The 20,914-nt window shown below is 30.8% G+C and overlaps 2 protein-coding genes across 2 annotated transcripts in view; both read right to left on the bottom strand.

Moving 5' to 3' along the window:
* LOC113515341 (A disintegrin and metalloproteinase with thrombospondin motifs 3-like) overlaps window positions 1-16,992 on the bottom strand; it is a 49,230-nt gene extending 32,238 nt beyond the window's left edge. The window contains exons 1-4 of the mRNA XM_052893260.1: window positions 16,056-16,992; window positions 15,869-15,975; window positions 15,592-15,760; window positions 13,844-14,009 (exon numbers count right to left, since the gene is read on the bottom strand). Of these exons, the coding sequence (XP_052749220.1) occupies window positions 13,844-14,009; window positions 15,592-15,760; window positions 15,869-15,975; window positions 16,056-16,578 (965 nt within the window). The 5' untranslated portion in view covers window positions 16,579-16,992. The remainder of the gene's footprint in view (window positions 1-13,843; window positions 14,010-15,591; window positions 15,761-15,868; window positions 15,976-16,055) is intronic.
* Window positions 16,993-18,872: 1,880 nt separating this feature from the next.
* On the bottom strand, window positions 18,873-20,770 carry LOC113515344 (uncharacterized). Its single transcript, XM_026899509.3, has 2 exons — window positions 20,620-20,770; window positions 18,873-19,446 (listed from the first exon to the last, which is right to left on the bottom strand). Exons 1-2 carry the CDS (start codon window positions 20,659-20,661, stop codon window positions 19,024-19,026), a joined length of 465 nt encoding a protein of 154 aa, XP_026755310.1. The 5' UTR covers window positions 20,662-20,770; the 3' UTR covers window positions 18,873-19,023.
* Between the last annotated feature and the right edge of the window lie 144 nt (window positions 20,771-20,914).

The following is a 20,914-nucleotide window of genomic DNA, read 5'->3' on the forward strand; positions in this document are numbered from 1 at the left end:
TTCTAGACAAGTCTAAGGTAATTTTTTTAAGTACAAGCTCGAATAAGTTAAAAAATTTATAAAATATTTATTTTTTTATTACTTAGTAGCATAAAAAAATATTTAGAAAATACTTCCATACATTTTCTTCTGTAATTTAATTTTTATAGATAACTAGCTTTTTGCCCGCTACTTCATATGCGTGGATATCAGAAATAGGAATACTAATAAAATATACTACTTTTATATGACATATAAAACACATACCAATTGTTAAATTAGACCTTTATAAATACAGCTGAAGAAACTGCATTTAATTTGGATCAGTAGTTTTCGTGTGACTAAATACGTGTGAGTAAATTTCGAAAAATTATCATATTAATCTATAGGTCCTATTAAGACTCTTCATATTCATATTTCTTAAATATATATCTCCCATTTATGTACAGACGTCATCTAGTTATAATGCCATTATATTAGTAGAATAAACAACTAAATCGCGTATATTATATGTTGTATTTTAAAAAAACCATGCCATTACATTTCCATGTCTTCGGCGATCAGGCGATTCGTATTTACAATATAAATAGGTGTGGTTTACTTTAGACCACTTTGATATGAAGCGGCTCCTTTAATGTCGCCTTTAATCAATAGTTGACATGATGGCAATTAGTCTGCTCTGACTGCGTCATGGATCAGGAATATCCAGCCACGAACATTATCCAGTTGTGAGGTCAATGTCTCATCAATTTGCTAATCTAAATCTTACCATTTCGAATAAGAAACGTTTAGGGAGATTGGACTACTACAGAATTGAATTTGAATTCTACAAGTTACAGATAGTATTAAGAAGATTTGGACCGTAACATTCTGTTTTGAGCTATTCTGTTTATTCCTATTTTTTTTAACAATAATGAAACTATTATTGAAGTGAAATAAATGTGAATGCAACATTATAAATCAGAACGCAAGCTGAGTGTAAGTAATGTTAGGATCCCTTTTCTTTGAATTTGGCTGGATATGTTGCCACGTGTCTAAATAGAAATTTTTAAGAATCCGTAGAAGAATTGGTGAAAATATATCTTGTTACCCTTAATAACTATTGTTAAGCAAAGTTAGCTCATCCATTATATTCGATTCCGCGTTCCAAGGGTGATTGTAAGTGTTCGAGAGTGCCGCATTACTCGTAAAGTGAACTAAATGGGCTCGCTTGCTATGTTAATTAATATTGACGGTATAATAATATGATTCTGTTTCATTGTGAAGGCAGAGTACTCATATTTCTTATTTTGTTTGTTTGATAATAATATGCTCGCGATTGTTATCTGAGATAGAATAATTAAAGACACTTTATCGATTATTGCTCTTCTTACTTTTTTGTGTATGTCTTCATCGTAGGTATCGCCTATTTACTGTACCAGCGTTGCTCAATTGGGAATTTTTCACAACGCTTAGTAATTAGAGAAAATAAAATACTCATAGAGATTTTTTTGTAATTTAGTGTTAAGTAAATAATAAGGGCATACGGGTATGCGACCCCGGCCTCCCGAGCCGCTGCAGTGTCCCAGTTCTTTCCGCAACTGCAGTGTCCTCTCCTTTTCCTTTCCCACATAAGACCCTTATTCCTCTCATTCACCAATTTTTTTTACGCATTTCCAACGTTCCCGTACTTTTTTCCTCAATCCTTTCCTCCATACCATAGGTGGCGGAAACCACCAACAAATGCATTACTAAAGAGGGTTGACATCAGGCAGGTGGCCGGTCGTAAAACTAAAAACCAAATCTTTTTGTAATATGGATAAAACCATATTACGCCGATCCCAAGTGATTGGGATAAGGGTAGGAAGATGATGATACTTTTTTTTATTTTTATCTTCTTTTTACTATTGCCCAATTTTTCATTTAATTTGCTTATGATATAACCACACAGTGTAAATTAACAAGGGAAAAGAGTCCTTTAGATTGTGTTGTAACATAACATGGTCATCTTAATAAGACTAATCAAATGTATGAGTATCTTACATCACGTCTATGAATCAAACTAATTCAGTGTATGAAATAAACAAATTCTAATTGTTACTAGGCCTACATTCGCGTTTAATCTTGAATAACAATTGTTACATAGTAGGATTATGTTATTACGTACCATATTGATTCACGTATTATAAATTGATGACTAACTCAACACAATCACGTTCAAAAGCGATTGCAACAGTAAATAATGATTAATTCCCTTGCATGTTTATCCAAGACCTCCCTAAGGGCGAATTAATTAATCCGAGTAAACGAAGTTAATTGCGCGTGAGAACACGACGCGAATGTTGGGACGCTGACTGGCATGACGGATTACACCACTCGTGACCATCTCGATTCAATAATTTTACACATTTCCATTTTAAAAACATTGAAATAAATTTTTATAACTAAACGTACAAGGAGGATATTTGAGAAAAATTCATATGAGTGATCTTAATAAGAGCAATAGAAGTTAAAACAAGAATTTTAAAAGATTTTGTCTGTCTCTGTGATTGTCTCGATAGTATACAAAGACTACTGCCCCAAAAGAGGATTTCCCTAGAAACTACAGTATGGAGTTCTTCAAAAAGTGCATATTAAGGTTTCTTAAGGGTCGGTAACGCGCGGGAGATATCCCTGGTGTTACAGGCCTCAGTAGGCTACGGTAACCTTGTTTACCATCAGACGGATCGTATGCTTGTTTGATACCATAGTAGTATAAAATAAATTGCATACGGTTTTCATAACTATGTTTCTGAATGTCTAATTTAAAATCTGGTGTATATTTTATCTCATTACGCCATTTAGAAGTCCATTTCAGTGGGTTTACTAATTCTGAAATTTACGCGTACGAAATAGCGGACAAAAAGCTAGTCTAAAATAAATATATATGTAGATATTTAGACAATACATTCATTTCAATCTAGGCTCATAGATCGATAAAATATATCGCAACTCACTGGAAACAGCATTCGTGTTTCAAATATACTTTAACGACATTAGCTACTTCCCAGTTACTCATTCAACTTATATTTCTCCCTACCAAAAAAATAAAGTCTATATTAATTCCTTACATATATTATATAAACTATGTACTTTGGTGTCTAATAAATAATACTTACAAAGATTTTAATATTATTGAATGTGGCTAAACATTAAATCATCATCATCATATCAGCTTTTAACTGTTGAACATAAGCCTCCCCCAAAAGGGGTTTTGTCAGTAGTTTCCACGCTTGGCAGACGGATTGGCAGCCACAGTTAGGCTTTGGAGATGTTTTAAGAGGGACGTTGCTTCCCATCCCTCGTCCTCCCTTAGTCCCCTCTTACGACACCCACGGAAAAGGAAGGGGTGACCTTTTTTTTATGCCGGGACCTCACGAGAATATTAAATGAACATTAAAAAAGAAATTGTAACATCCTATTATGTAACTATCTTTTTAACAAATAAATAATTATTATTACATAATTTTGGAAATCACTGGTTGGATCGAAAGAAAAAGTCATTGCACTGACGTAGCTGATAACCTAAGGTGATGCACTGACAGAACAGAGTCCACAATCTTTGCCTATAATGTAAATAACATATGTAAATAAAAAGTATGACATATGAAATCATATTTCAATATAGTGAGCTTATTATGCAATCAGGAAGAGAAAGAAGAAAGTCAAGAACCTTGACCTTGGCTGCGATAACAGAAGAAGAATGAGACATGCAGCTAATGTGTACTTATATGCTCTACGTTCATATTGCGTAGTAACTACGATAAATATGTAATGACTAATCATCAAAGTTAATTGTTCGCTATTTTGTACGTCGATTTGAAATAGACCATTTCTAGATGGCGTATACATTAGATTTAAACATTCTGAAACACAACTGTGGAAACCGCATCCAATTTTTTTTTTATTGGATGAAAATGGAATGATAATCCTGCCTGCGCTAACAGAATACGCTGGTGGAGCACTGAAGGGTGATAGATGAGAATTAAAACAGGCTAGTTAGCCCATTATGATGAATTCATCAGGAATTAATCATGATAGTTTCCAGGGGGAACCGCGAGGAGGTCGACCTGGTTAGGTATATTGCTAGCTATGAGATTCTTAGCCTTCATTACTATCAATCTCTTTCTCCCCAACCGCATCCAATTTGGTGACATAGTTTTTGCGTGATGCCGGTACAAACATACAGACAGACAGATAAAATTTCTAAAAATTATTTTTTTGGTATCTATTGATCTTATTAAGATCTCTCATATTAATTTTTCCTAAATATCTCTAATGTTCCATGTTGTCGTCAGACAAGCAGCCGTTTGTAAAACCAAAAGCCAAAAATTTTAGTAATGTGAATAAAAACATATCATGCAAACCTCGAATTATTTGGATAAGAGCAAGAAGATGATGATGATCTCCTCATGTATAGAGATCAGTTATAATTTTATTATATTAGTAAAATTTCTTTATTTTGTGGGGTTGTTTTTTAACGAAATTTGGTGGTAATATATCTAAATAAATATCAATATGTGTAATATTATAAATATGAAAATAATTTAAACAGGTATTTACGCATAAATTAGGTCAACAGGTAATTAAATTCCCTTATTCTCGTACTGGTAAAGATGACGTAAACATAGTCATATAAAGTCGACCCTATTACATTTCATAAATGGTGCTAACACGGTGACAACACCATAAACGTCGTTAGTTTTGTTATATGGCTATCTAAGGAAACATGCCAAATACAAACTATGAAACAATAGCTATCCATAACCTTTACATACCTATTACTATTTATATGTAATCATTTAAATAAATATAAAAAATTGAAAGCTGTATTATTTTAATTACGTTTTTTTTTCTCTTTTAATTTTTTTTTTTAACTTTATGATACTCTGTCACAATGTCATTTCATTTTTATTTATTTCTGTGCAAACGGTTTAATTAAAATTTTATAAAATTGTATATGTCTAAAACACATTGACAATATTTTATATTTCTACCTAAAATATATTTATTTTCTAACGAGTGATTTTCTTTGTTGTGAAAACCATTCATGAACCCTATATATTTTCATGTTTAACCTTGGCACTCAATTATGATTATTAGCAAAACCTGCAAACGAACAAAACATCAGTCTTATACGTGTAAATACACAATTCTTTAGGGATATTAAAAAGAAGTTACACAAAAGAAGCTGTAAATACCTATAGTCACTACGAGTATATCATTGGCTCTCGGGTACTTTCGTTTATTCCAGTGACGGATGATCGCAACGGAAATATATTTGTGAAATACGCTTCAAAGGTCACGGTTCCTCTAACAGTTGAAATGTTTATTTTTAATTTACTCCAAGACTTAACTGGAAACGAGTACAAGAACATTGTTGCGCAAACTGATTATTACAAATTGGCTCTGTTCCATATGTTGCTTATGGCTTGCAATTTAATTTTAACTCATATTTTCAATTTACATTGTATTGATTACATTATATTTGATTACATTATTTCATTCGGTCAAAAATATTTTTGGCTGGTTAAGAGTTCTGATTGTGATATATAGACAGATATTCTTAGTCATCTTTTATGTAAGGATACTTGCATTCTTCTAGAAGTTTAATTCTTATTATTACGATAATAATACATATTTGTCTGTACATTTCATTACATTTCATTAATTTTATTTTTTAAATAATGATATTTTATTACATAAAAAAGCAACTGCAATTATAACAAAATTAGAACCAACACATTCGTAAACTTTATCGATTATAAAAGTATTTATCAAACACAATAACGAAATAACGGAGATATCGCGAATTTAACACATAATTGTATATTGCTTTTATTTGTAGGCGCCGAGACATTATCATTTTAACAGATGTTGAGAGCGGCATCAATACGTATGTTACCTTTCGTTCTAAAGAATAAGAGAATACAAGAGTCACATTGCACTTAGATCTCAGGAGTAACAGCGCATGTAGAGTGCGACACACACAAAGTACAGTGACAAGTATTTATATGAGTATTGATAGTGCATCCTACTATATCGCAAAATGCTATATAGCTTATATAAATGTGTGATGTTACGTCACTTAGTAGGGTATATTCAACAAAGCTGTACCTACTCGTAATGTAAACACACATTTCAATACGTTTTGCGTTTCTTTATTATTGTGCGTATAAATTTTAATCGATAATTGAAATATAATTAAGAGTATGTATTTCTACGGCTTCAACAACAACTTTCTCAGAACATAGAGCTTTCGTAATAAGGCCAGAAAATCTTACCATTATATACAGTTCATTTTAATCAAGCTACAACTCGGAATGGCTTCATCGAGGTTGGTTCCAATTTCTGTTTTGATGGCGTCGTTTAGATGTTGTTTTTCAAAATAAAGGTGAGCAATGAGCACTTGTTTTACTTGAATGTTTTTTTGACGTAACTTATCTACACGAAGATCACAAAGTTGCAAAGTATTCAAGTGCTGACTTGGAGATAAATTATGGATCTTTTGATTGGAAGACACTCGTTGGTTTAGTTTGCAAATATTTTACTGAACTAGGTATTATCTTGCGGAAGTACATATCACTGACTGTTAGATTAGAATTATTTTATTTTATTCCGCTACTACGTGTGTGAATGCTAATATTGGAAGATTGACTATCACTATTATTATCATAAGTTTAAGGAAGGTTGTAGACTTTTGATACTAAGAGTGGTGGTCAGTGTTCAAGTGTCGTATATATTAATGGTAAATGCGACACGCATAGTCACGCGGTCGCAAGTCACGCATATACTAATGGTAGTGGAACCAGGAATTGTTTTGCATCATGAAATTTCACTTAACTTCTAACTCCGCGCGGTACTCTATGGCAACAGTGGTACATTTCCCAAAAGCTTGTCATCATGGGCCTATAGATCAAATTTTATTCTCACCTATTAACGACAAGCACAGACGGGATAACTATTCCATTTTTATTCATAATTAATAACGCTACATATTGTAACTAACGTGATGGAGTACTTACTAGGTGTATCTTGTGATAATACTAATACATTGAATATACTTTATTATAACATAGTACAAAACGTCTTCTAATAAAAATCATACAGAAAAATAAGTAAACAATATCAAAATGAAGCCATTGCGTCTCTAATACCTATTCTCAGAACAAAACAAATATGCTTAAGGGAATAATCGAGGATTTATTTGAGTTGCTGATGACATTTCTATTATGTTTATATTATATAAACAGAACAGTCCTGTACCAATGTGGACAAAATATTACCTGTAAGATTAATATTTATATAATACCTAAATCAATATATCAGTACAGCGTATTATTTAAAAATTCAAATACCATTTAATAAATATGAAAAGATGCATACGTAGACACCGTTGTCATTGTGATTCACCTATCTACTGCGAGTGCGAACATGAAGTATATATATATATACATAAAAAATGGAAGCCATAATTGTCTAAAATGATAGCTATTTCTTATTAATCTATGTTAATTCGTACAGATAAATAATGAGTAAAAAATTAATTTTGAATAAATTATATATTGTGTATGATATTCAGTCATGCTTAAGTGACTGAAAGAATTGGAATGATGTTTATACTACACACATAAATCATGTCTTAGATCAACACATAGGGTAATTTATATGTATGCTAAATCATTTGGATAAAGTCGCTGAATATCGTTAGTAAACTAAACGATTTAAAAATTTACTCCTAAGAAAGAAACAATCAAAACTGTGTCCATTTAAATATCAGTAGCAGACTTAATACTAATAATTTGGTTTGCAGAATGTATTTGCAAATACTAAGATGAAGTTTGAACTCTTAAACTCACGACAAAAATGATGAAATAATTATATCATTAATGTTTTTAAAGTATGAAAAATGGAATAATGAAAGTAACTTTTTTATGTTAAATCTACATGTTATGAGGAAACGCCTAGTTTCCTAATATATACATAAAATTATAGTTATATAAAGACAGTACGCGTATATAAGTGATATTAATATTATGCTGGATGAAGGAAGATACTATACAGTGCTTTGATGCAGACCGGACGTAGTGGCTGAAAGCGTCGAGTGACTAAACGGATGCACAAAGTTAAGACTAAGAATATCAGTCTGTTTATTAACTACTGTACTAAATATTGCTCGGGACTTCTATATTTACTTATATTTAAATTATATTAGAAGATAACTGATTTAAAGAATAATAAATTACAACTGACCAGCCATTTGTAAAGATTGATACGGAAGACGGAAGGTATAAAAAAAATCGCAATTGGTCCATAATTTACAAAAATATCGTCTACTCTTTATAAAAAATAAATAATGGAATTAACATTTTCATTTTTATAGTTGACTTATCGAGAAATTTCTGTACTTCAAAACACGTTTTTAAGAGTTGAATTAGCATGACATAAAACAGAAACGATGTAATGTATATCTTCTTTATTTGCCAACAACATTCTCTTACAACAAAACATAAATGATCTAGTAAATTATTTTGATATTTTTCTTACAAAGCGACGACAGGAATAGTCAAATATCGCTTAATTATATCGCGTGCATAAATATCAATATATCAAACTCACATATGGAGGTATTCACACTGACATTTATAAACATTGTAATTTGCATAAATCGTATCTAAACTCAACATAACCTCGAATATGTATAAGGGATCTTTCATGATCTACTGGATCAGAAATAGATGAAAGCTTCAGATACGATATGTTGATGTACCGGGATCGTTCAATGAGGTATATAATGAAAGAATCGTTAACTGTTATTAATTTATTACGGATAGGAATTATCAATTAAAGATAATATATACACTTTCCACCGTATGCTATTGCAGGATACTAGAGTACTTAGATTTTTTCAACGATCATATATATATATGGGATCAGGTAAGGTATGTTACAATTGACACAATCGGGCTCTTAGTCTCTATTACTAAAAACCCCTTCCCCCTAGAGAGTTCTTTGTACTTTTATTTTAAAAGCATGCAAGCATGTAGCGGAATTAAAATAATTCTAATCATATAATGATAACTGGTGATATGGATTTCTGCAAAGTAACATCTAGGTTAGTAAAGTAGTTCTTTGTTTACAAGATACAAGTTAGAACAATTCAAAGTGGCTAGCTGGGTGGACAGTAAACGATTGAGAAGGGGATCAAATTCATTTCTCACTATGATGCCAAAACCTGATACATATAGAGAAATATAATTAGAGAGGGGATGGTTCTGCGGTGGAATTACAATCCTAAAAAATGAGGTACATTCTTCATTATTGGAGAAGAATGTGAGGAGGAAGAGTAAGTACAGTAATATTAGATGTGTACAAAGAATACTTTATTTACAGACGTCCTTTTCTACTAAACAACTAGGAAGTTTTTTATAGAAACTTTCCTAATTGGATTATTTACAAGAAAGTAGCATACTTGTTATACTGTTATGTTAAAAATTGAAAAGATATATATATTTAATGTATATCACAAACACATATATTTCCTTTTTTGCAGATGTATATTAAATAAAACAAATTGCTATTTAAATGAAATAATCAGAAATTTTATTCTTAAACTTTCAGAGGTATACAAGGTAAAGGAAATAACAACAAAAACAAAACATTGCTATAAAGAAATATGTTTAGTGTTTATTTTTTTTTTTTTTTTTTTGTTTAAGGAATCTGAAACAGTTTTAATAATTATACTATTTTTTTACAATGCAATAATAAATAGTATTACACGTGACTGCGTATATTCATAATTTTATAAAATGTCTTTTTTATATCTCTATTTAAAATTAATATGAGTGTATAATTTATGACTGTTTCAGAGTTATCTTTTGGTGAACAAATCGGCTGTTAATTGAAAGGTTACATACAAAGGGGTTCTTTGTTGCGTTCAGTATGCTTTGAACCCGCCTACATCGCGGAGATCTGATTTAAAACGTAAGTACCTACTTATATCATATTGCTGAAGGAGAAAATACTCTTTTTTATTTTATTGTTTAGCTTGGAATTAGATGGCGTTGTGTAATATCTCCAGTAGTATTTAATTATTTAATATTATTTATCGGTAGATTTATTTGCATTAAATTATTAAATAGTATTTGAACTTCTTTTTATAAATATTTGTTATAACTAATTCTTTATCCTTAACTAATATTTTAAAATAGTTGACCCGGTGAAATTTGTATCACCTACATCGCTCAAGGTATTTTTGAGTTCCAGCGAGACTAACGAACAGCCATTGGTTTTTATATAGATACGTATGTTCGTTAAAACGGCTCAACAAATCGTCATGAAATTTGTTGCACACGTTGTATTTGACATGAAGAGGGATATATGAGGAGAATTTATAGATGACTTTTTATCCAAGTAAATCAATATGTCCCGGTCACGAGGAGGAAGTTGCGGGTATACCAATTCAGTAATAAATGAAAAGCTCTTATCGTCAAAAATAAAAGAATCGTTATGACGACTAAATCAAATTCTCGGAACATTAATTACTTAGAATATTAAAAATACAGTAATTAAGGATTGTAATGGAATGAAAACAGTTACGCTAACAAAATTAAAATATTTTCGAGAAAATAAACAGAATGTATAGTCGGCGCCAAGACTAAACTACAGTGCGACGCAGTAATTTAACAAAGGGTTTTGAAATGCCCGCTCATATGCAACACACTGCCGTATACCTACTTCATCCGTAAACATTTTGTTACTCCAAGGATGCTTGTTTATTGTTTGAGTTTACTACACTGCATTAAATTGCGAAATCTTACTCGCATGTGCTTACAAAAGTTAAAACTACGACACTTCCAAGGAACAAACATTTAGACAGGTAAATCTGTAATGTTGCTTTACTGCTTTGACTAAATGAGTAAAGTATATCTTACTATTGCTGAAGTCTACTTCAAGTTTAAATCTGGGAGAGACGTTGTTATTAATTGATAAACAGGTACTAAAGCTTCATCAAATCTTATAATAAATTGATTTGGTTACTCGTATTATAACTTTGGTAATAAAAGTCTGTGTAACTTGATTTTGAAAGGAAATTAGCTGTATATGTTGACTAAACAGATAAGATAAGAAACGAAAGGATACAGGTGTTAGGGGTTACTGATAAATCTAATCTGTTACATAAGAATTGTGACTGGAGAAACAATAAAATAGTACAGAACTAATAAAGAATAAAGTGCCAAGAAATACATATAAAAATATGAAAAAGAATAATATAAAAATACAAATATGTATATAAAAAAAGGCCAGCTGGTCAGGCTTCCAGCAAAAAGATATTAACTAAGGGAGAACAAGAAGCTCCAATTCACCCACAAACTAAATATAAAATTGGACAAAGTAAGAGATACGAAAATATAGTACGTCACTAATTTCTGCGTACCTCTTAAGAAATTAGTAATAAATGTATGGAACAAATATTAAATATTGTATTCCAAAATTATTAGTTTCCTATTACTAGATCTGATTTCATACACTCGGAAATAGCGATGCGCGATTTTAGGAATCCGATTACTTATATTTTAATGCACAATAAAACTTTGTACAAGTGGCCAGTTTAACGCCATATGGCATTCTTTACCAGCTGATTTTACACACACACACACATATATATATATATATATATATATATATATATATATATATATATATATATAATCAAAACGACAATAAGCATAATGAGATATAGTAATTATTGAGTAACTTGTAACTAGAGCTGGTTTTATTGACTCACAAAAATAATTAGTCTTCTTTTTAAAAATATGCTTACTGGGTGCTCTGCGTAGATCTACAGGGATTTTATTCCAGAGGCTGATAGCAGTGCCGATAAAAGAATTGGGCATAAATTATTGGAATGATTTTCATATCCTTCAACTACTAATTTCATTCATTAATAGTCGTTGATTTACGACTCGGCACGAACATAGCCAAGTCGACCCTATCGTTGGAATGCCGTTTTTTGTGAATGGGCAAGAGTGTTGCCAATTTATATGTAGAAAAATGTACAAATTTTCGATAGTTGTAATGAAAGTAGTTTTATAATGTTTTATTGCTGTTTTTAGTACGTACATAATTGGTTACAGAATTTTTTGGTCGTTACTCATGTCATTACCATCTATTCCTTTTACATTCTTAGTACATAAAATAAAATTACTTGTTACTAATTACTAAAGTCATTCGAATACGAAAATTATTATATTTCTTATTTAGTAGTTGAATTATAAAATTAGTTATTACTGTTTATTCGAATAACAAAACCATTCAGATTCACGTATCGCAGTTAGAAATATACAAGAGAATATATACTCAATTACGAATTTCTCAAATCCATTGTAAACATAATGCACAAATTGTAATATTTTTTGCAGAGATGATTCATTCTTGTATTGTCTTGCATCTAAATTTAATAACTGTATTATGCTACAAGGTATAATTATAATAATTTTGACTATTTATTGTCTGGTATACGTTTCCCTCATAAAACTCTGCAAAGAAAGAATCTATCGAACCGCCTGCATGCATGATACATTTGCGGTCATTGCTCCATCTAGTGCCAGTCGTCTTATTATATTTGCATCGCTTGCAAATATTTTTATTGCAGAAATTATTATGTTTCAAAACTAGAGACTATTAGGCTAATATAAATATATATAAATATATAAACTAGAGGCTTAAAATTTACTTATCGCCTTGAGAGAGCTTCAGGCTTAATTATACAGTTGGCCATGCGAGTAATTTAATTCTAATCACTATGAATACATTTAAATGTAAAACATTAATTACTCAGACAAAGAATTCAGGTACTCGACATGACCATTATCCTACATTCCTCAACTTAATTACTTAAACCTTCCATGTAATACAGTGTAATCGGATCTCACTATCCGTACAATATTACGAGAGATTGTTAAATTTAATTATTCCTTATGTCAAAATTGTACTTTATTAAGCTAGTCAGTAGCTACAAACAAACGAATAATTGATCCAATCATAAACAGTCTACTGATTATAATTTTAAAATCAATTGATTTAAACATCTAATTAATATTCATAAACATCTTCCGTTAATCCTTATCAAAGACTATTAACGGGCACAATTAGGCAGTTTTTGATATTCTTGACATCAGATGGTGCAAACCCTATACAAATATTAATAATCAGAGCATTATTTGTTATAATAATAGAATCTTATTTGCTGAACTAAAATTAGACTATGTCTGTACATAGACATGGGAGATCTATCTATTATTAACCTATGATGTCCCACTGCTGAGCAAAGGTCCCACAATCTCCTTCCAAAACTTCCTGTCCTGGGAGATACATGGGAGGTAGATAAGAAAAAATAACATAATCTCTAGATCTAAATAAGACCGATAAATGCCAAACCGATATTTCTTAGAAATTTGGTCTGCCTGCTTGTTTGTTTTTTTTTTATATAACTTTAGTGGCAAACATATAATCCCTTTGATAATAAGGATCTGTAATACTAGGGTTGTCACGCGCGCATCGCCGAATCTTAAGAAACTATAATTCGCCCTTTTTAAAAAAAAAATGTATGTTTATATATATATAAATGTATTTGTATGTTTGTTTCGTCATCACGCAAAAACTACACCAAATTGGGTGAGGTTTTCACAGTTGCGTTCTTAATGCTTTAAGTTAAAAACTATTGCACGTCTTTTTTGATCCGTCATCCAGAAATGGTCTATAAGTTTTTCTACTTCTAAAATCCACGCGTACGAAGTAACGAAAAAAGCCATAATAAGAGATATAAAATTAATAAAGTACTTACAAGTGGGCAAGTTCATGCGCAATGACGAAGGCACTAGTGAGGCCCTCATCTCGGTTGATAGATGCAGAACGCATGCTGGAGCAGACTCCTCCAACGGGGGCGAAACCCGAGGGTCCACCGAGTGGTACTCTAGTCAGCCAGACTGCTACGTCCCAGCCTGTCGTACCTGAGAAATTTAATTAACAATATGAACCACCTATAAATAAAATATATATATATATATATATATATATATATATATATATATATATATATATATATATATATATATATATATATAACTGTAGTAATAACATAGATTTATTTTTTAGTTACAATATAAAAATCAGATGAAATTAAACCAATAACCTCCTTATTCATAAAAACTAAAACCTTCTTTAACTATTCTCTTCTAAATCTATTTTAACTATTACACTGTTTTGTTATTATACTTTCTTTCAAATTTGGAATTTAACTCAAAAGAAAGTGACAAAACAGTTCAATAGCTAAAATTATGAGAAATTATTAAAAGATCAGATAAAATTATGAGAGGTTTGACGTTTTTATGAATAATGGGGTAAATATTTATATTAATTACAAGTATCATTATGAGAAAAAAATATTTTCACTGTTTATTAAAGATATATAAATAGATTATGTATATGAAGTACGTGTGTTGTGCTAATAACACAATAATTTAATATAAATGACGTAACGATTTACAATTTCCTACTAAGTGCAGAAATATTTAATCATACTTGTTTTAGTAATCTACTTTTGGATGTCTGTGTAGTAATTTTATATTTAATATAATCAATTGTTTTAACAATAAATTACATGAAAATTGACGTCTATTTATATCTATATCTGTGCATAGAACTGTAAAAAATGTAATTTAATGTTATAATTATAATAAAACTTATGATATTTTTATGTACATTTCACGTTTTCGTATAATTTTGTTCTTGTGTAACTTTAATCTTTATAAAAACGATGCCCGATATTACAAAATGTTACGCTTTTACACTTTACTCGATTTACATTTCAATTTGGAACTTTGTATCGAAATTTAGTTAAGAGACCTAATTAGCTCTTTTGGTCTTTCTATAACTAAGTACATGAAAATTGACGTCTATTTATATCTATATCCTCATACAATTATAATAAAACTAGAGTACCTATAATTGTTCTTGCGTACAACGCGGCCACTTTCTACTATTTTTTCGGGGTCGGCAATGCGCGCGTAATACCTCTTGTATTGCAGGTGTTTATAGGCTACGGTAACTGCTTATCATTAGGTGGGCCGTATGCTTGTTTACCACCTCAGTGGTATAAAAAGAAACCTAAATCAAATTGAAATATTGACGAAATTCAACAATTTAATTGAATTAAGTATAAAAATTACATTAAAACTTGTCTATTATTGAATTAAGCTCAATGTAACTGACCAGGTGGCTATTAAATTGTAATCCTTTTTTTTTATTGGTATTTTTGCTTCAGTTTTTCGTATATGGCTAATTTGTTTATTTTTTTCCCGTTAACTATCGTTATAATAATTATTAAATATGCCTACAATAATGTTATAAAAACTGTATTATGCATTAAAATAAATGTTTTTTTTTTTATTTACAGTAACTGATAAATTGTTAGCAAAGTGCTACTTTTTAAAATAGAATGTATTTACCAATAAAACCGGTAAATTAAGGAGTGTTTTGTTTACTATGTGAATACAAGAGTACTATCGGTGCTGATACCGGTTCTGAACATACCTCTGGGTAATTTATTTAGATGTCTGTAATTCCACTTGTTGACTGCTTCCAGGGATTTTTTGACATTGCCATATTTTATTATGGAGTCTTTTTCTTCATTCAGAAATAGTTTGTTAATAACAAGTGTCATGTTTGAATCCATTGATGGGTCGTTGAAGATGGCACTGACCTACAAATTGTTACATAAAAATATAGAGTCCAAAAGCAGATGCGCTACCGGCGTTGTACCAAAATAAAATAAGAGGTTACATACAGATATCTCGTTCGTCATACTTACGATATTCATTAAAGCTAAAATGTAGTGCTCCACTCGTTCCCTACCGTGAAACTTCAACATAGTATGATCAGCCACTATCGCCATCTCGAGCCACAGTCCCTTCACACCTGCAATATTGATTCACAAAATGCATTTTACCTTCGATACGCCAACTACAACATCAACATTCACTAGTTTTTTCACACACCTGAAATTGGTCTTGTGATGGGCTGTTGTATATCGTGAAAATACTCAGTGTCCGAGTCATCACTGTGTCCTATGCTCACATATGGCATCGATTCATAATTTTCCTCGAACTCAAGTTCAAGTTCAGTGACCGTGTCTCCTGTGAGATTGTACGCAGTCGGCCGCTCGGACAGCAGCACATCGCGACGCCGCAACACATGGTCGCCTCCAGGCCTCGTAGGCTGCAGCACAAACTCCTCTTTACCTATTTGCAGCAGCCCGTATAGTTGACCTTCGCATTCTGTTACCGTCACGGACGACTCTTCTTCGAATAACACACGCCCTCTGTAGAACCGACACTCTTTGTAATAAGGGGAACGTATAGCCCGGTTTTCCTGCAGCTCCAAGTGCCAACCTAAGAGGTGGAGATGACGGGTGGTGCTGTTAGACCTCAGTTGCGAGCGGGTTGACAGACGCGCGTGTGGTGGTCGCCAGGCGTGAGTGGCTACGACAAGGAATATAGCCGCCGGCAACCAGTGCGGCATCGTCCGCGCGCCGCCGCGGGCTCGTTGTGTCTGGTTGGCGCGACGCCGTGCGCTCACGCATCTACGCACATGGCGGCCGTCTCGCCGCTCGGAAGGTAAACGACTTCGCGTCTTGGGTACGCCGTATGCGTCATTAGTAAACAAAGGGCAATCGAGTTTTAAGGTGGAGTTAGACTAAGCACGCGAATTTTCGTTAATCTCTTACTCCTTCGATTGCTAGTGTAAGCGCGCAAAGAATATTTTTGTGTCAATATATTCGCGAACAATTTGTATGCGATTCATTTAATATAAACCTACATATGTATGTGTTTCTATATTCTAACCTTTGTTCTGTTCTCTTTGTGCTTTTAGTCTAACTCCACGTTTAGATTAATTATATTGTTACATCTATGAATGCAACTGACTACTTTATTGCGCGGAACGTAAATGATAATAATTATGCAGTAATAGGATATGTCGTGTTATCAGTATCTCATTGAAGTACAGTCAAAAACAACCAATTTTCGGATATGTTCAATTAAAATGCCGAACACAAAAATTTAAACACACATTTTATTATAAACATTATGTATTTATTGACGATATAGGGGGTGTAACAATTTAACACACTGCTTTACTTTCCAGTATAATGGTCAGTGGTTCAAGTCTCGCACTATATAAATATTTGTATACATGAGTAGGTAGCTGTGTATGTTTGTATTATCGACCTGGATGTTTTTTATGTATTTACAAAAAAAATTATCAGTTGTCTAAAGTGTCTTTATTTGTTTCTTTAAAATATATCTAAATAGATAATAGTCAGCAATTATCAAACATCAATGTATAAATTGATTGAGATCATAATTAAATTATTTCATGAGAATTAGTGTCAAATTTATAGTACGGGAATCGTACCGGTACAAACGTATTAAAGACATAGTGTTGTTTTTCGTAAATGAAGTTTATATTATCTGTTGTATTTATCTGGGTTTTAATTATCAGATTGTGTATATTGAGAAAAGCAACTTACCTAAATGTGTTCTCTAATATTCGTCGCTCAGTCTAATTGGACCTTAAAGCGACTTCAAGTAAGTAGCACCTGCTTATCTGATTTTTAAGCAACTTAAAAATCAGATAAGCAGGTGCCTTTGAAATATTTTAATGTATGTACGGAATCATCATATTAATTTTGCCAGTCATTAAAATTTCTGTAATTTTTTTTTTAACTAAAAATTAAATCATATTTTGGACTGTTCAATGTCCAATATAAAATCGTGCCGTATTAAATCCTGAAAATAAATTAGACTACCAAATATTGTTTTAACTGTACATTCTTATCTTTACAATAACTGCATCTATAATATGATGTGTACCAACATAGCCATCAGTGTTAGGTATTTAGTGGTAGAGACTTTGTATTTTGTGTTTGTAATATTCTTTATCGCTTTCATCTCATTTATTGGGACAATATGTTATAATATTTATACTCTCTATATTTAAGTAGATACGATATAAAAATATAAAGAAAAAATGTATTATTTAAAAAGTGAAATATGAAAAATTTACCAAAGATGATTTTTTTACAGGAGAGATATTGTGTGTATTGTATTTTCAATGATTTAAAACATTTAAAAAATAAGACTTTAATATACACAAGTAAAGATCTATCGTACATATTAATGACCTATTTTTAGTCCGAATTTATAATCCCAAATATTCAGATGTAAACGATTCTAGATCGTACTTTATATTGTTTTCTATAACTTAAATTACCAATTAAATATGTTTGCGATGACTTACAAAAAAAGAATTCTATGGAATCGAATGTAAAGTTTTCTCTATTCGACCTAATCTAATAAAGTTTGTAGTGAAAAACGCACGGTTTTCGGCCAAAACTTCAGAAATATCACTTTGTACCATCTTCTGAATCGTTGAAACTAAAAATATAACTACAATTCTTACATAATGACTTCGTATGCTTATCGAATATGAAAGCTAGGTAATTTTTTACTAGTAAATATTCATACCCTAAGACATTTATAGATTGATATTGATGTAATATAAAATAATTTATATTAATTAGTATATATTATATATTTATGCTATATAATTACTTACCTATTTTTAAATTCTTGTAATTCTCCAGTGTTTATTTTATTACACATCGCTATATGCAATAAAAATACAATACGATATAAATAGCAGTAGTAGCAGTTTCTATATATGGTTAAGTACTCCTTTTGCATGCATCAAATATGGATATCTTGTATTCTACAAGTCACAAGATGTCTCATGAACAAAATAAAAAAAATAAATTAAACAGTTTCTAATTTTATTAATCCAAAATATTTAAATACATTATTTGGTGTGTTACTACGTTTTTCGTCTCTACTATATTGTCCAACTATTTAGAAATATGATGTTATGATGTAGGTATGTTAAACTACACATTTATGTTGTTTTACTTTATTGGGCAATCACAGCACGTTTGCTTCTTCCATTGTTGTTCAAATTATTCACGTATTCGTCAATACCTTGCTTCACAGCTTCATCAACATGTCCTCTATGTAGGAAATACGATAAAGAAGAATCCGGTGTATCGATATTACGATAGGGCGCATTGATGAGTTTAGAATCTCCAGTAAATCCGTCTTTAAACACCAATTTCAATAAAACAGCTTCATCTGTTGGTTTTCCTATTCCATAGTAAATGTAGTCACGTAAATTTCTCGATAAATATATACCAACATTTCCCACTTTACTGTAACCAGTTTTCCTAAAGCTTTCTATAGGAAATTCGGGATGAGTTTTCAAATCGTTGGTCAATAGTTGTGTTTCTGCTACTTTTACTGACAATTTTTTGAGAGGACCCGCAGAGTTTTCCAAATTCTGAAATCAAATTTCGTTTATAGATATATTCATATAAGTTTACACATGTTATTTGGACTGTATGTAATGATATAGAAATAATGTAATGTATACAGAAATATTTTAATCTTGTAAAAATTCACATGAGGTAGCTAAAATCTTAATAGTGTCAAATTACTCATGCTTAAAAAAAATATAAGATTGGTATAGAGTACATGTTGGATACTTTGTACGATTCGCAGACAATTAAAATATTTAATAAAAATTGCAATTACATTTAAAATAAGAACGACATCTTGTTGGGAAAAATGTATTTTACCATGGATCAACTTACTATGATATAATAAAAAAAAAAACTACTTTGTATAACTAGGTACATGAGCTATTAGAAATTCAAGTATAACACAGTTACTTGAAATAGTAGATGTAAGAAGTTTTTATTAAGAGCGTATTTTTATTAATTAGGTATACTATGTAGCGTAGGTACTGGCAATTTAAATATTACCGACCAAATAAAATTAAAAAAGGAACTAAATTATCTTAAATATTTATAAATTATTTATCTAGCAAATGTAATTTTTAATCTATGAAATATATATCTAAAAGTATTTTTGGTTATATTATAAAGGAAAAATTCTTGTTTAAGACTATTTCTAAAACATTTTCGATATCAATGTTAGGTATATTTATAGCAAAAATGTTTTTGAAATAGTATACTAATACATAGAATTGCTATAATCATAATTTACTTCAAAAATATCTAATTACATTTATGTTTTTATCATTAAATTCAAATAAAATAAATACATAAATTATACATAATTTTTATTTTAATATTTCATTTTATACTTTAATATAATTATTGATAAAGAATATTTTTTCGTCACTTGTAAGTTATTAATTAATAAAGAAATGTGTAAAAAGTTGAAATATAAACATCACATGTAGATAAAACATTTTTACAACATTTAATTCTCAGAAATATAAAAAAAAATATATTGTTTCTTCACGGAGCTTTCATATGTCACTGCTTATGAGGTAGTCCTTGTGTAAATAGCTCTTAGAGAGATTGCACTGAGTGGCGTATCTTCAAATCGAAATACAATGTACGCGTGCTTCACACAGAAATGTGTAATGTATTCAGGAGAACAACATAAAAGTCTACTTCCAGTACATTAAATTTAATATGCTTACCTGAAGATTGGCAAGGGTAATCAAATACCCCATTATATTCATCTTGAAGTGTTCTGATGTTTAGCAGCTGTGTGTTCACTTCCTGCGTCTCGACAAATTTGAGCTTCAAATAAATCTCTCAGTATTTATAAATTAGTATTCTGACATGACAACGCTGACTAATTCAAGTTGGTGGATATCTTTGAAATTGTTTTGTGCAAATGTTAATATGTTCGGACAATCGACAAGTATTTACATAATAATATGACTAAATGTTGTTACATGTGTTTACCATGATCGTGTGTTGTTTCTTTTG

Source organism: Galleria mellonella, unplaced genomic scaffold, assembly GCF_026898425.1.
Source record: "Galleria mellonella isolate WM207_F2 unplaced genomic scaffold, CSIRO_AGI_GalMel_v1 utg173, whole genome shotgun sequence".
Taxonomy (NCBI): Eukaryota; Metazoa; Arthropoda; class Insecta; order Lepidoptera; family Pyralidae; genus Galleria; species Galleria mellonella.

Bases quoted from the DNA above. Each gene is read 5' to 3' on its own strand.
- LOC113515344 (XM_026899509.3), bottom strand. From the start codon at position 20,661: ATGAATATAATGGGGTATTTGATTACCCTTGCCAATCTTCAG. The intron at 19,447-20,619 runs GTAAGCATATTA...ATTTGATTTCAG, and splicing joins TTACCCTTGCCAATCTTCAG to AATTTGGAAAACTCTGCGGG.